The 15,090-nt window shown below is 43.0% G+C and overlaps 1 protein-coding gene across 1 annotated transcript; it reads left to right on the forward strand.

The window, feature by feature from the left end:
• Positions 1 to 443: 443 nt before the first annotated feature.
• On the forward strand, positions 444 to 3,819 carry clasp1b (cytoplasmic linker associated protein 1b). The gene has a single exon (XM_062990909.1). It carries the CDS (start codon positions 476 to 478, stop codon positions 3,518 to 3,520), a length of 3,045 nt encoding a protein of 1,014 aa, XP_062846979.1. The 5' UTR covers positions 444 to 475; the 3' UTR covers positions 3,521 to 3,819.
• The last annotated feature ends 11,271 nt before the right edge of the window (positions 3,820 to 15,090 follow it).

The following is a 15,090-nucleotide window of genomic DNA, read 5'->3' on the forward strand; positions in this document are numbered from 1 at the left end:
TGTCAGTGGAATTCGTGATGAAGCGTGCCAACGCAAGTTGCTTTCCACGGATGTGCTAACGTTTGCCAGAGCCCTGGAGATCGCGCTTAACATGGAAGCAGCCCACCGTGACACGCGGCAGCTAAGACAAAGCGAGGCACCGTCTACCTCTTCTGTGCACAAGGTAGATGAAAGACAAAAGCCTTCTCCATCAGCGCAGACAGCGTGCTATAGATGCAAAGGAAAAAATCATAGCCCAAGTGAATGCTACTTTAAAACTGCCAAATGCCACAAATGTGATAAAGTCGGTCATATACAGAAAGCATGCAGAAGTAGCCAGCCTGCCGCGAGAGAGAAGAAAGGAAGGCAAAATAAGACTTGGCAAAAAGTGACAAGTTATGTGATAGCAGAACAGGAGGAGGAAGTGTTCTGTGTAAATGAAACAGACAAACAGGCATTCAAAGCGAACTTCGCCGTAAACCGGAGGAATGTTCCAATGGACATAGATACGGGGGCTGCAGTCAGCATAATATCGGAGGCGATGTATAGAGAGTCGTTCGCGGATGTGCCACTAGGGGGCAGCAACGTCACGCTGAAGACCTACACTGGCCAGGTAATTCCAATAAAAGGGCAATTCGTGGCAAAAGTTACCTATGGAGATCAAACTGCTGACTTACCATTAATTGTAGTGAAAGGCAATGGACCTGCACTTTGTGGTAGGAACTGGCTTGAAAGCATCAAGTTGGACTGGAAAACAATTAAAATGATCAGTGAAAATGCAAAACAGCCCTCAGCACCCAAATCAATACCTGAGGTGTTAGAAAAATACAGTGAAGTTTTTAAAGAGGAGTTGGGAACATTAAAGGAAATTAAAGCCACAATTTCTGTCAAGCCAGACGCCACGCCCAAGTTCCACAAAAGCCGCCCTTTGCCATTTGCAATGAAGGAACGAGTGGAAGATGAATTACAGCGACTGGAAAAAGAAAACATCATCAGTCCTGTGAAGCACAGTGAATGGGCCGCTCCTGTCGTTCCTGTGGTCAAGAGGGATGGCAAGATTCGCTTGTGCGGCGATTACAAGGTAACAGTGAACCAGGCAACCAACACGGACATATACCCACTGCCACGCATTGAAGAAGTGTTGGCAACGCTGAGTGGTGGCAAGTTGTTTTCGAAAATCGACCTAGCCTCAGCTTACCAACAAGTGCTCCTTGACGAGGGTTCAAAAAAATACACAACAATTAACACTCACAAGGGCTTGTTTGTGTATAATCGTCTTTGCTTTGGCATTAACTCTGCTGTTAGCATCTTCCAGAGAGTGATGGAGAGTCTGATGAAGGACCTGAGCGTGGTTGTTTACCTTGATGATCTGCTCATAATGGGAAGAGATGAGGCAGAGCATCTGAAGAACCTCGACAGAGTCCTGCAACGCTTGCAAGAGAACGGCCTGCGAGTGAAAAGGTCAAAGTGCGAGTTCGGAAAGACCCAAATCGAGTACCTGGGCCATGTCCTGGACGAAAAGGGGGTGCACCCATCCAAAAGCAAGGTGAGAGCAATACATGATGCACCCACACCTACAAATGTGAAAGAGCTACGGGCTTTCCTAGGTCTAGTTAACTACTATGGCCGTTTCGTGCCACAGCAAAGTACTGTGCTAGCGCCGCTTTACGGTCTGCTGAAAGAGCAAGTCACATGGAAATGGAAGAAAGCTGAACAAGATGCATTTAACAAATGTAAAGAACTCCTGACGAGTGACAAAGTGTTAGTGCACTATGATCAGAGCCTGCCGTTGACCCTTGCATGTGACGCTTCAGCATATGGCATTGGAGCCGTAATCCAGCACACAACATCAGATGGAAAAGAGCATCCAATTGCTTATGCTTCGCGTACTCTCTCTCCAGCAGAGAAGAAGTATTCGCAAATTGAGAAAGAGGCCCTAAGCCTCATATATGGTGTTAAGAAGTTTCACCAATACCTCTGGGGACGTCAATTCAACCTGGTCACAGACCATAGGCCATTACTGACTTTGTTTGGAGAACATAAAGGGCTTCCTACAATGGCAGCAGCCCGAATCCAGAGGTGGGCCATCGTACTGTCGGCATACAACTACCACATTGTTTACCGTCAGTCAGAGAAGCATGGCAATGCTGACGGGTTGTCTCGTGTGCCGCTATCAGAGACCAAAGATGCTGGAACAGAGACAATCTCCGCCTACGTCGACGCACTGATATGTGAACACCTAGAAGGCGTGCCGCTGACCGCAAAGCAGATTGCCAAGGTAACGAGAACTGACACCGAGCTCTCAAGACTGCACAGATTCATCATGGAAGGGTGGCCAAAAGAAATTCCTGAAGAACTGAAAGGATACCACAAAAGGCATGATGAACTCTCTGTGGAGCAGGGGTGTGTGCTGTGGGGCACTAGAGTGGTTACACCCTCGAAGCTCAGAGCTGCCGTGCTTAAAGAAATCCACAGCGGGCACCCTGGCATTGTGAAGATGAAGGCAATTGCACGGCAATACGTCTGGTGGCCACATATTGATATGGACATTGAGAAAGTGTGCAAAGGATGTGAAACATGTCAGCTAGAGCAGAGAATGCCGCGCCATGTGCCACTGCACCCTTGGGAATTTCCAGGAGATGTGTGGAAGAGACTTCACATTGACTTTGCAGGGCCATTCATGGGCCACATGTTCATGATTGTAGTTGACGCATTCTCAAAATGGCTGGAGGTTTACAAAATGACACAAATAACCTCCTCTGCTACCATCACCAGACTAAAGAGACTTTTTGCATCATATGGAGTCCCTGAACAGATTGTCACAGACAATGCAACAACCTTTATGTCTGATGAATTCCAACAGTTCGCGAGGAGAAATGGAATCCTCCACACGACCGGTGCCCCGAGGCACCCAGCCACGAACGGCCTAGCCGAGAGATATGTCTCAACGTTCAAGGCTGGCATGAAAAAGCTGGCGAGAGAAGATTTGAGCATTGAAGACAAAGTCTCTCACTTCCTGCTACGGTATCGCACAACTCCCAACGGCACAACAGGCGAGTCGCCTGCTGATGTGTTCTTGAAAAGACATGTCAGAACCAGACTGGACTTTCTGAAACCAAACATTCAAGAAACGATGAGGAGGAAGCAGTATCTGCAGAAAGACGGACATGACAGAAAAGCGTTGGACAGGCAGTTCGACGTTGACGAGCAAGTCTACCTGCGAAACACTGCTGGCGAAACACCAAGATGGATCCCAGGAATCATCACCCAGCAGTCAGGGCCTGTGTCCTACAAGGTCCGCGGAGAAGCGACGGATCAAGAATACCGGCGCCACGGAGACCAGCTGAGACCTCGCCATGCTGCGGGGCTTCCAGATCTGCAATCTGAGGAAGTTGCTGAGGAGACCGGGCCGATGGAGAGCAGTTTCAGAGCATCCTCAGCACCTGAACTGTCAGACCCAGCTGAGCCGCCTGATCCTGTTGCGGTGACCCTAAGGCGCTCCCAGCGTACCCCAAAAGTGCCTCAACGTTACCAAGACTGAGTGATGATGTTTAGTTTGAGTTACAGTTAAAGCATTCAGTTAACTTTATTATGCAATATGGGTAATGTTGATAATTCTAATCTTAATGCATAGTAATGATATATTTAATATGATTTGGGATGTCTAAGTCTTAGAAAAGTTACCTTTAAAGTAAAGGGGGAGGTGATGTGGTATATTGAGCTTATGGGCTTTCCATAGTTTTATATGTTCTATGTGATATGCGCATGTCCAGCGAAGACGCGCCAGAAGACGAGCCCCGGTTGGCATGTTGAAATATTGTTTATGCAAGTGCTTCAGTAAATGTGGTTAAATGTGTGCAGCCGTCTCGTTATTAATACACCACAATACCATAAGTAAGTATTAAATCTAAGGTATGTTTACAGCGGTGAGTGGGTCCTGTTACATTTTGGGTGATGCCTAAGGATTCTAAAATAGAATCAAACGCAATTTTGAGTGGATTACACTTATCCTCATAATGAATATTAAAGTCACCAACAATTAAAGCTTTTTTAGTTGATAAAACTAATTTAGAAAGAAGATCTGCAAATTCGTTAAGAAATTCTGAGTAAGGACCAGGGGGTCGATAAACAGTAACCAGTTTAAACATACTAGTTTTATCAGATGAACATTTATTGGCTTTGTCAGAGATAAGAACCTCAAACTGTAAGGTTTCCTGCGGCGTTGGGCTTAACCTACCTTGGTCCCCGGCGTTGCAGGAATTACAGATCCTCTGGAACAAAGGCCTTAAATTAGAGGTCTCCTAATTAAGGCTGACGACCTGCAGCTGCACCTGCTTATTTAAGCAGGCACTGTGCAACTGCAGGTTGTCATGCCTTTGTCCCTGTTTCGTTTGGTTTGGTTTCTTTTAGTTTGAAGTCGGCTTCTTAACCCAGTCACAGCAAGATGTGGCTGGTGTTTTAGCACACGGGTTCCCCGAATTTTGCGACGGCGATTTCGGGGTGTCCCGTGTGCTAAACAGGTGTGCGGCTTCCCGATCGTGCTGAGGCGCGGTCGGTGACATGGCCACCTGTCCCCGAACTTTGCGACGGCGAGTTCGGGTTATTCTCTAATTTCCTCTATGGAGAAGCTCACCTATAGAAAACAAGAGAATGATCCGGACCCGCGCCCACGCAGTCCGTGTAAACCGGTGGCTCTGTCACTAGCCGCACCATGCTGTCACCAGGCAGAAGCTCACCTATAGGAAACAAGAGAATGATCCGGACCCGCGTCCACGCAGTCCGTGTAAACCGGTGGCTCTGTCACTAGCCGCACCATGCTGTCACCAGGCAGAAGCTCACCTATAGGAAACAAGAGAATGATCCGGACCCGCGTCCACGCAGTCCGTGTAAACCGGTGGCTCTGTCACTAGCCGCACCATGCTGTCACCAGGAAGAAGCTCACCTATAGGAAACAAGAGAATGATCCGGACCCGTGTCCACGCAGTCCGTGTAAACCGGTGGCTCTGTCACTAGCCGCACCATGCTGTCACCAGGCAGAAGCTCACCTATAGGAAACAAGAAACACACCAAACTCGCCGTCGCGATGTTCGGGGAAACGGATGGCTTGAACGTCAGCCGCAGCTGGAATGCAACCAATCCGTTTAGCGCAAGGAACACACCGAACTCGCCGTCGCAACGTTCGGAGCGATGACTGTATTCCCAAAGACCGCTTAAGCGGCGGGGGAAAAACAGCCAACCCGGAGCGCTTGCATAACGGGTTCACAAGCCGAATTCCCAAAGACCGCATAAGCGGCGGGGGAAGACAGCCACCCGTATAGTGCAAGGAACACACCGAACTCGCCGTCGCGATGTTCGGGGAATCGGGTGGTTTGTCACCAAGCCGAAGCTGGAATGAAACCAACCCGTATTGTGCAAGGAACACACCAAACTCACGTCGCGATGTTCGGAGAATCGGGTGGTTTGTCACCAAGCCGAAGCTGGAATGAAACCAACCCGTATTGTGCAAGGAACACACCAAACTCGCCGTCGCGATGTTCGGAGAATCGGGTGGTTTGTCACCAAGCCGAAGCTGGAATGAAACCAACCCGTATTGTGCAAGGAACACGCCGAACTCGCCGTCGCAAAGTTCGGGGGCAGGTGGCCATGTCACCGACCGCGCCTCAGCACGATCGGGAAGCCGCACACCTGTTTAGCACACGGGACACCCCGAAATCGCCGTCGCAAAATTCGGGGAACCCGTGTGCTAAAACACCAGCCACACCTTGCTGTGACTGGGTTAAGAAGCCGACTTCAAACTAAAAGGAACCAAACCAAACGAAACAGGGACAAAGGCATGACAACCTGCAGTTGCACAGTGCCTGCTTAAATAAGCAGGTGCAGCTGCAGGTCGTCAGCCTTAATTAGGAGACCTCTAATTTAAGGCCTTTGTTCCAGAGGATCTGTAATTCCTGCAACGCCGGGGACCAAGGTAGGTTAAGCCCAACGCCGCAGGAAACCTTACAGTACGCCCCTCTCAAAAAGGACCGCTCCTGAGGTCCTAAGCCCCGCAGCCAGAGTCCCCTCGGGTGGACTCAAGCAACCGGGGAGTTAAAGAGGACCACTCCTAAGGTAAGAAGCCCCGCAGCCTGAGTCCCCTCGGGTGGACTCAAGCAGCCGGGGAAGTAGCCAGGGAGGGCACCCCCAAAAAATTTTTTGAGAGGGAATGGGGAGTTCTCCGCGGGTCCATTTACTGGTCATGCCTTTCTGTTACGTGGGGGGAATAAGGAGGACCCAAGATGCAGAGTTAAGTAACAGAAATTTTATTAATAAAAGTAAACAAATAATAAGCAGGGATATAACGTTAAACACAAGAAAACTTAACCGAGTCGCGAACCCCCATCGCGACTTGCAATGCCGGTCGCGACGGCCTCGCAAGTCGCGATGGGGGTTTGCGACTCGGTTAAGTTTTCTTGTGTTTAACGTTATATCCCTGCTTATTATTTGTTTACTTTTATTAATAAAATTTCTGTTACTTAACTCTGCATCTTGGGTCCTCCTTATTCCCCCACGTAACACAAACGAGTTTGTTATGGGAGATGATTTTACAGTAAGACCTATGTCTTTATCATAAATTGTGGCTATTCCTCCACCACGACCACTAAGACGTGGCTTATGTTCATAACTGTAACCCGGAGGAGATGCTTCATTTAAACCTAGATACTCATCAGGTCTAGCCCAGGTCTCGGTTAAACAAAGTGCACTAAGACAATTATCTGTAATTATTTCATTTACAATTACTGTTTTGCATGCAAGTGACCTGATGTTTAGAAGTCCTAACTTTAGTTTAGCCTTACTAGAGTTTTCATGATGCTCATTTAGATTAATTTTAATTAAATTATTATGCCATACTTCTTGATTTTGTTTTGGCTTACACCTGCCACGGTAAACAGACACAGTCTCAATGGTTTGTGACCTAAGGATTCTGGGTGACGTCCGATGGCGACTCGCAGACAGTCGGTTAGGCCTGTTTGTCTGCTGCCTGGTCTTGGCTCTGGATAGTCATTTAACACTATCTGCCGCTACACTAATGCGGTTGTGAAGCCTGTCACCTATGCTGCAAGAAATGCGAGCAGCACCCTCCCACGTGGGGTGGACACCATCCCGCTTCAAAAGACCAGGCCTTCCCTCAAAGGTGGACCAAATATCTACTAAATCAATGCAGTTTTCCGAGCACCATTCAGACATCCAGCGGTTCAGCGACAACAACCTGCTGTAGGTTTCGCCACTGGGTCGAATCGGTAAGGGGCCAGAGCACACTACTGCCTCAGACATCGACCTAGCTAACTCACACACCTCTATAACGTTACTCTTAGTAACCTCAGACTGCCGTAAACGAACATCATTAGTGCCGACGTGGGTAACAATCTTTGAAAATCTACGATTAGCATTAGCCAGCACTTTTAGATTTGCTCTGATGTCAGGCGCCCTGGCCCCCGGAATACAGGTGACTATGGTTGCTGGTGTCTCGATGGGAGTTGCAATACGCACGTGTCGGAGCTGAGAATCTCCTATAACCAGAGCACTTACATTAACAGGCTTCTCAGCGGGTGGCTCACTGAGTGGGGAAAACCTGTTGGACACGTGCAACTGAGATGGTCAGTGCTTTGCCCTACGACTATGACGCCGAGACGTCACCCAGTCGCCCCGCTGTGAGGGCTCTAATGCCGGAGTCTGGGGTTCTACACCTGAACTACTGGCATTCGGGACTGCTACAGCTGAATCTAAGCCCTCACTAGTAGTAGTCTGTTCTAACGCCCGAATGCGCCCTTCTAACACTGAGATCTTCTCCGTCAGGCTAACAACTAATCTACACTTATCACATGTAAAGTTATCACTAAACACGGAGAAGGAATAACTGAACATGTTGCACTCGGAACAGGGAAATAAAGCTCCTGCTGGGGCCATAATAACTGTACTTAGCTTTAGAAGATGAGTTGAAGTTGATGTTTAAGTTGGATTCACCGGCGCTTCTGCTGGTAATCACAGAAAAACGGCTTTAATTCCGGACGAAACAGGCGTTGATAAGCTGAAATACAAAAACCAACAACCAAACAACACAAACGCGCTTCTTTCGGATAAAACGGCTGTAATTCTAAAGGAAAACGGTGTTCATGCGCTCGTGTACAAAACAAATAAACAGAACGCGCTTCCTACAGACAAAAAACGGTTTTAACTCCCCACAAAACAAAGGTGTTTAAGCGCTGAACTACAAAAACAAACAAACACAAACGCGCTTTGTTTCCGACAAAACCGGCTGTAGTTCTAAAGGAAAACGGTGTTTATGTGCTGGTGTACAAAACAAATAAACAGAACGCGGTTCCTACGAACAGAAAACGGCTTTAACTCTCCACAAAGCAAATATGTTTAAGCGCTAAAATACAAAAACAAACAAACACAAACGTGCTTCGTGCGGACAGAAAGCGGTTTTAATTCTGGATGAATAAAATGTTTATGCACTGAATTACAAAACAAACTAAAACCGGCTTCGTTCGGATGCCGGTAGCAGAAGTTTTCACAAGCACGGATTTACGTTAGTAAACAAGCGTAAACACAAGCGCTTTTTTACGATAGACAAAATAACACTCTATATCAACTACGCGCAAAAGATTAACGTTTAAAACATACGTATATAAAAAGTTATTTTTTTATATTTTTTATAAAGTTATATGTCTCAGTGTGCGTCGTCGTAGTAATTAGGATAAATTAGCAACTAAAGAATTTGGGCCACCCAGAGCGAATTTAAACATTAAGCAAGTATCTACAAAGGGGGGAAAATCATATAAGTTACAAGTAAATTACAAGTAAATAATGTAAGTTTTAAATTGTGAATTGTGATTGCACTTATTGTATCTCCCCAATTGTTTAATTGTACTTCTTTATTCATTCATCAGCCCCGATGTTAATCTTTATTCTGGATCTGCTGCACCTAAAATAAAATGATCTGATGAAGACTGAATTACATTGTTAGTGTGAAGCTTTACTTTATTTTATGATTAATGGTAAAGCTGCTCTGTTTCCATGTTCAAAGTGATTTGTGAGGGCAAACTGACAGATGACTTAAGATGTTAATTATTTAAGCTTTAATTTACCCATTGAACGGGTCACCTTGGCCATCATCGCAACAATTGGCCCCCCTGAGAGATTTGGCAGGAGCCGCCACTGCATTAAGATGTTAATAACATGCTACACGTGATTGTTGTGCTGTTAAGTTTTTTGAAATACCAGAACATTTTAAATCTAAATCTGTCTGCTTCTGCTGAGAAAGTAAAAATAACTCATCACTGAATCATCCAGCAGGTCAATGATCTAAAACAAAGGTGCCCAAATAATTCCTTATAAGGGGCCAAAAGTTAATCTCAGTGAAGGGCCATGAGCTAAAACTAAAAGCTTATGTTATTTTAATATTGCATGAAATTAAAATATATCATGTTTATATTGTTAAATAAAACACCACTGTTTATTGTAATTATAAGTGCTTTTATTTATTTCAACGGATGATAGAAAATCTTTCTTTTTAGGAGCAGAAACATTTGAACAAATATAAATTTGTAAAGAAAAACATGCAGAACATCTGCAAAGAAGATGAGGGGTGTGCTTGAAAAGCTAGCTCTCTCTCTACATAGGCAGCATTTTAAGTCATCCTGTGCACGCTCCCGAGAAGGAGGCTGTTCGAAATCCTAGATGCCTTAATATCCTCACTACTGAGGCATCTTCATATTTCAATGTTATTTTGGCTCAAGAACGAGTGAGCATCCGACGCTGCCTTAGTGATCAAGGCAATCCCAGAATTCATTGCGGGTCGGGTGCTCTTCTCTCACAGAAAAATAAACATGGCTGACGGGGCAGAGAAACTAATGGAGTTATTTTCAAACATAAATAAAATATTACTGATTTTTAACTTGTATAAACTTGTACCGAGTGTTTTTATTTTGCAAGTTCGGGCTTGTCAGGAAATGTAACCGTTATCGGTACATGAAGGGAGATGTTATATTGATGTTAGCGTGCTGTGCTACCTCAGTCCATTGGTTTTAATGGCAAGATGCTAGATGCTAAACGCGAAACCTGCAACCTGATGGAATCGCTGTCTAAGTAGCGTGTTCGGATAACCTGACTTATAAGTTATCGACTTATTAGAATCCTCTCTACTGAGGCAGCTATGTAGACAGTAAGACAGCAAGGCAGCTCACTAGGTTTTCGAACACACTCGAGATTTAGAGGTAACGTAACTGAGGAATACAGAAGGAAAAGCAACTTTTTATAAAAAGCTCTGTAAAACTCTGTAAAAAATTTTATGACCTACCTTATACACAGATGGACATTGTGGGTATAGAATTACTGAATATTCTATCTGTTGCACTGTACTTTACATAATGTGAACTGTCTTTACCCCATCCATACTGACCATGTTAGTGGATGTTTTGCTGTGTAGGTTTATGAAATACCAGGATATTTTACATTAAAATCTGTCTTTGCTGAGAAAATAAAAATAACTCATCATCAGATCTTCCAGCAGGACAATGATCTAAAACATCAATACTGACCAAGAAAAATGTTATAAAAATACTGAACACAAAATCAAACTTCTGGTCGCCTCATTCCCCTGATCTAAACCCCATAGACAGTCCTGCCATGAGTGGCTCAAGCAGTTATTAAGTTTGATGCTAATTATTTTTAATGGGTTAACAGTAAATGGATTTTTGTTTATCTGTTTATTTTTTTTATCCATTTTACTTTTCTTTTTCCCTTGTGTGCTTTCTCAGAAATGAAGTCTCATGTTCTGCATCTAAATATGTACCGTGTGGTTTTTCTGATCTGTAAACCACCTGTCATTATTTTAAACTATTGTCACCATGTAAAATAGTTTAAAAATAGGTTAACAGTAAATGGATTTTTGTTTATCTGTAGGTTTTACTTCTCTTTTCCACTCATGTGGTTTCTCAGAAATAAAGTCTCATGTTCTGCACTTCTATATATGTAATTTTGAGAAATTGTGTTAAAAGCAGTGAATGCTGTTACACAGTAAACATAAAAGAGACATAATGCAGGTCACTCGTAATAATTCTACTGTAAATATGATCTATCAGTTTATTTTGTTTTGTTCTGTAAGAAGATGTAGTTTTGTATGGAACACAACATTTAAAATAAATACTAATGGTGTGAAAGCAAAAGATGGGTACGGGTGTGTTAGAACAAGGGGGCTCAAAAATATTCTTATCAACCAAAAGAGGCACTGCAGAAGACCTTTGGAAACACTGGACCAGATGATGAGTGGATGATGGACCACTCTCAGCACTGCAGTGACATTAAGATGTTAATGACATGCTAGTGATTGTTTTGCTGTTTAGTTTTATGAAATACCAGGACATTTTAAATCTAAATCTGTCTGCTTCTGCTGAGAAATTAAAAATAACTCATCACTGAATCTTCCAGCAGGTCAATGATCCAAAACAAAGGTGCCCAAATAATTCCTTATAAGGGGTAAAAAGTTAATCTCAGTGAAAGGCCAGGGCTTAAACTAAAAGCTTATGTTATTTTAATATTGCATGTAATTAAAATATATCATGTTTTTATTGTTAAATAACACACCAGTTTATTCGAATTGATTTCAATGGATGATAGAAAATATTTCTATCTATTCTAAAAGACTATGTTAAATATGTGGTAATGTTTAAGCTTAAACTCTTAGGAGTGGTTTCCCAGACAGGGTTTAACTTAAGCCAGGAGTAGGCCTTAGTCTGGAATAGTAAATCATGTCTTTCAAAAGGACTTTCTGAAACACAGATTAACTACTGATTACTAACACCTGGACTATGGAGTCCCAAACTAGCTTAATTTAAAACCACTTGTGCTAGTCTGAATTAGGTGGAGCAAAGCTGCCTACAAAACATGGAATGGATACAGAAACGCTTACAACTGACAGAACTGGAGAAGCAAATACAAGTATGACCACGGCAGCAGAGAAGAGACTACATCAAAAACTTTAGAAAAAGTTGTGACAGTGTGGAAAACGCAAATAAAATAAAAACAGTTTCTTACATTTACTTTGACTTTTATTTGATTGCAGACAGTTTGAACCCAAGTTTATGTTTTATTTGCTCAACTTCATTTTATTTCTTAATATACCTCCACTCCTGCATTTCAGACCTGCAACACATTCCAAAAAAGTTGGGATGGGGGTAATTTAGGGCTAGTATTTTGTTTGTTTATTAGGATTTAACTTCATGTTTTACTCTTTGGTTACATTCATGACAGGAACGATAGTTACTCATTACTCAAGATTCATCAGTTCACAAGTTCATATTGAACACAATCCTGGACAACTTAGTATCTCAAATTTACCACACTTGCACATCTTTGGACTGTCAGAGGAAACCGGAGCACCCGGAGTAAACCCACGCAGACACGCGGAGAACATGCAAACTCCATACAGAAAGGACCCAAACAACAATCAAACCCAGGACCTTTTTGCTGTGAGGCCACAGTGCTGCCACCCTTGAGGACTAGAAATGAGGTGAATATGAGGGTTCTTCAAAAGATTTCCACAATTTTTTATTCCATTTATTAAGAATTTCAAAAACAAATTACATCACTTTTCTACAGTCACCTTCCTTTGTGATGACCTTTGTCTTCCAACATCGTATCATTTTAATGCTGCCAGAAAAAAATGCTTTCCTGTTTATCACCAAAATATAAAAGTGCAGAAACTTTTTGAAGATCCCCTGCAGATACCAGAAGCATAATGCAAATGCAATTCAAAAAATAAGCTACAGTTCGCCGCTCAGGTGGCGCAGCGGTAAAAACACACGCTGCAACCATAGCCGGATCTCCAGTACGTCGTATCAAATCCAGCTCTGCCTTACCGGCTTGAGGCTGAGTGGCAATATGAACAACGATTGGCCTGTTGTTCAGTTGGGGGGTGGGGCAAAAGGCAGGATGTGGGTCCCTCTCTGTCAGAATGGCAATTACGACCCCTGCCGGCTGATTTGAGGCGCCTGCACAGAAATGAGGAAGGAGTGCTCTTAGGGTGTGTCTCTCTGCATGCAACAATAGGTGGCGCCAAACTCGTCAGTGGGTGGGTGGCAAAAATGCATATGGCTTGCTGCTCATATGTCGGAGGGAATGTGGGTTAGCTTCGATCTCCTCGGTCATGGCGGGGTTCGGCACGGGCAGAGAGGAAGCACGATGCAAATTGGATGCGCTAAAAGGAGGAAAAAAAGAAAAAATAAATAAATAAAAAAATAAGCTACAGTTAAAGCAAGTTAATAAGCCAGACAGTGAGATGTGAGCTAATCACATCATTTTAACTCTTAAATTTCAAGTTTTAGTTTTCAGGAATATAAACATGATCGATGCTGTATTCACCTGGGTTTCTAGGGATGGTTTGAGCGGTTTTTTTCAAAGGACCTCTGTATTTCTTGTCTAATTTCACCCTGATTTTCTGGAATGGTGGTCTTTTCAAGCACCACATTCTCTTCTGATTTGAGGAGGTTGCTTATTGCTTCTGTCTCAGCACAGTTACCAGGAGGATTTAGACGGTCTGTGTGATCAGGCAGAGAATAAAGCTGATTGCAGCGTTTAAAAGATTTTATCTCCACACTGATGTTTTGCATAAGCCTTACAACTTACTTTATCTGGCCTTAGTTTTATCTGCCTTGCTTTACTGTTCGTCTTTGTTTCATCAGGAAACACAAACATTACAGCAGATTGAACATCAAGATTCCAGTCATGCCAACAGGACAGAAGTATTAAGCACTTGTTTTCTCTTCTTGTGTATGAGGTTGTTGAAGTTGAGCAGATAAAACATGAAATATCTCAGGTTCATCCTGTGTGATTTGGGGTTGTACATTCATTGGACATTTTATGACCTATCATATACATACATTTTGTGGTTAAACACTTACTAAATGTACTAAATATATCTCAAGCATAGATCTTGTACGCCCTCAAAGAACTGTGTCTGATGCTGAGAAGGTGATTCAGTTGAATTAGCTGGAGATGTAACTGCAACATTTATGTGCCCTGGAAATTGAGGTTAACAATGACTAGTGACTGCTTGAACTACAGACAAGATCTGTTCCACCACTTTAAATACCCTCTACACATGAGCCAGTTACATTATTGTACATCTCATCGCTGAGTCGGACTACAGGAGTTTCTTCCAAATTTGATGTCTGCAAAAAAAATTCTGGCTTGTTATTCAGTTTTGAGAGAAGTTTTTGTTTTGTTTTTGCTTTTGGATGTATTGCAGGTTCTGCACTTCTGATCGGAGAAACTTTAAGTTATAAAATTGAAAACGACTGCTTGTTGTAATTATGAATTGGTGTCACAAGCCTACCGGCAAAATTCAATAACAAAATCAAATCAAAACAAAATCAAAGCAAGCCAAACCAAAACAAAGAGCTCATGAGACAAATGGTGTTAAGCTACAAACACACTTTTGAACAGTTACACAAGTCAAAATGTGAATCTTGTTAAAGGATTTTAAAATCAGTTTTTCAGAAAGACTTGTTATCTGTTTGGATGAGTAAAGTGTACTTCTCTTGTTTGTGCAGATGTGGCAACTGAAGAACTTATAAAACTGTCTTTTCAACTAAATGCAATGATTTGACCTGATCTCCTGAAATTAAAAAGCCAGAAATAAAGCCTGTTTTCTTAAAATCCTGTTTCTGAGAATACTCAAAAACTTGAAGCTTTTTCACAACTAAAAAAGCTTTCACAAACCTGGTCTCATGAACATCATCACCATGTAAAGAGTTTCTTTAATTCAGTCCTCGAGAAGAAGATCTCACACAGTACCAAGATGTGATCCTGCATTCTAGCTTTTTATGCTGCAAGATAAGTGACCCATCACTATTGTAAAGAATACCAACGCTGCTCAGTAATTGATGCTAGACATTTTGTGGTATCAAAGCACAATGAAGTACATTTTCAGTCAGGATTAGTTTCTGATAAAATGAAAGTGTTCATTCACAAGCTACTCCATGTAAAGCATGTCATTTATTTAGCAGGTGTGGAAGTATTTCATGTCCCTAAAATGGTTAATAGGGCTGCATCCGGCTGCTACCACAGTAC

Source organism: Trichomycterus rosablanca, chromosome 2 (assembly GCF_030014385.1).
Source record: "Trichomycterus rosablanca isolate fTriRos1 chromosome 2, fTriRos1.hap1, whole genome shotgun sequence".
Taxonomy (NCBI): domain Eukaryota; kingdom Metazoa; phylum Chordata; class Actinopteri; order Siluriformes; family Trichomycteridae; genus Trichomycterus; species Trichomycterus rosablanca.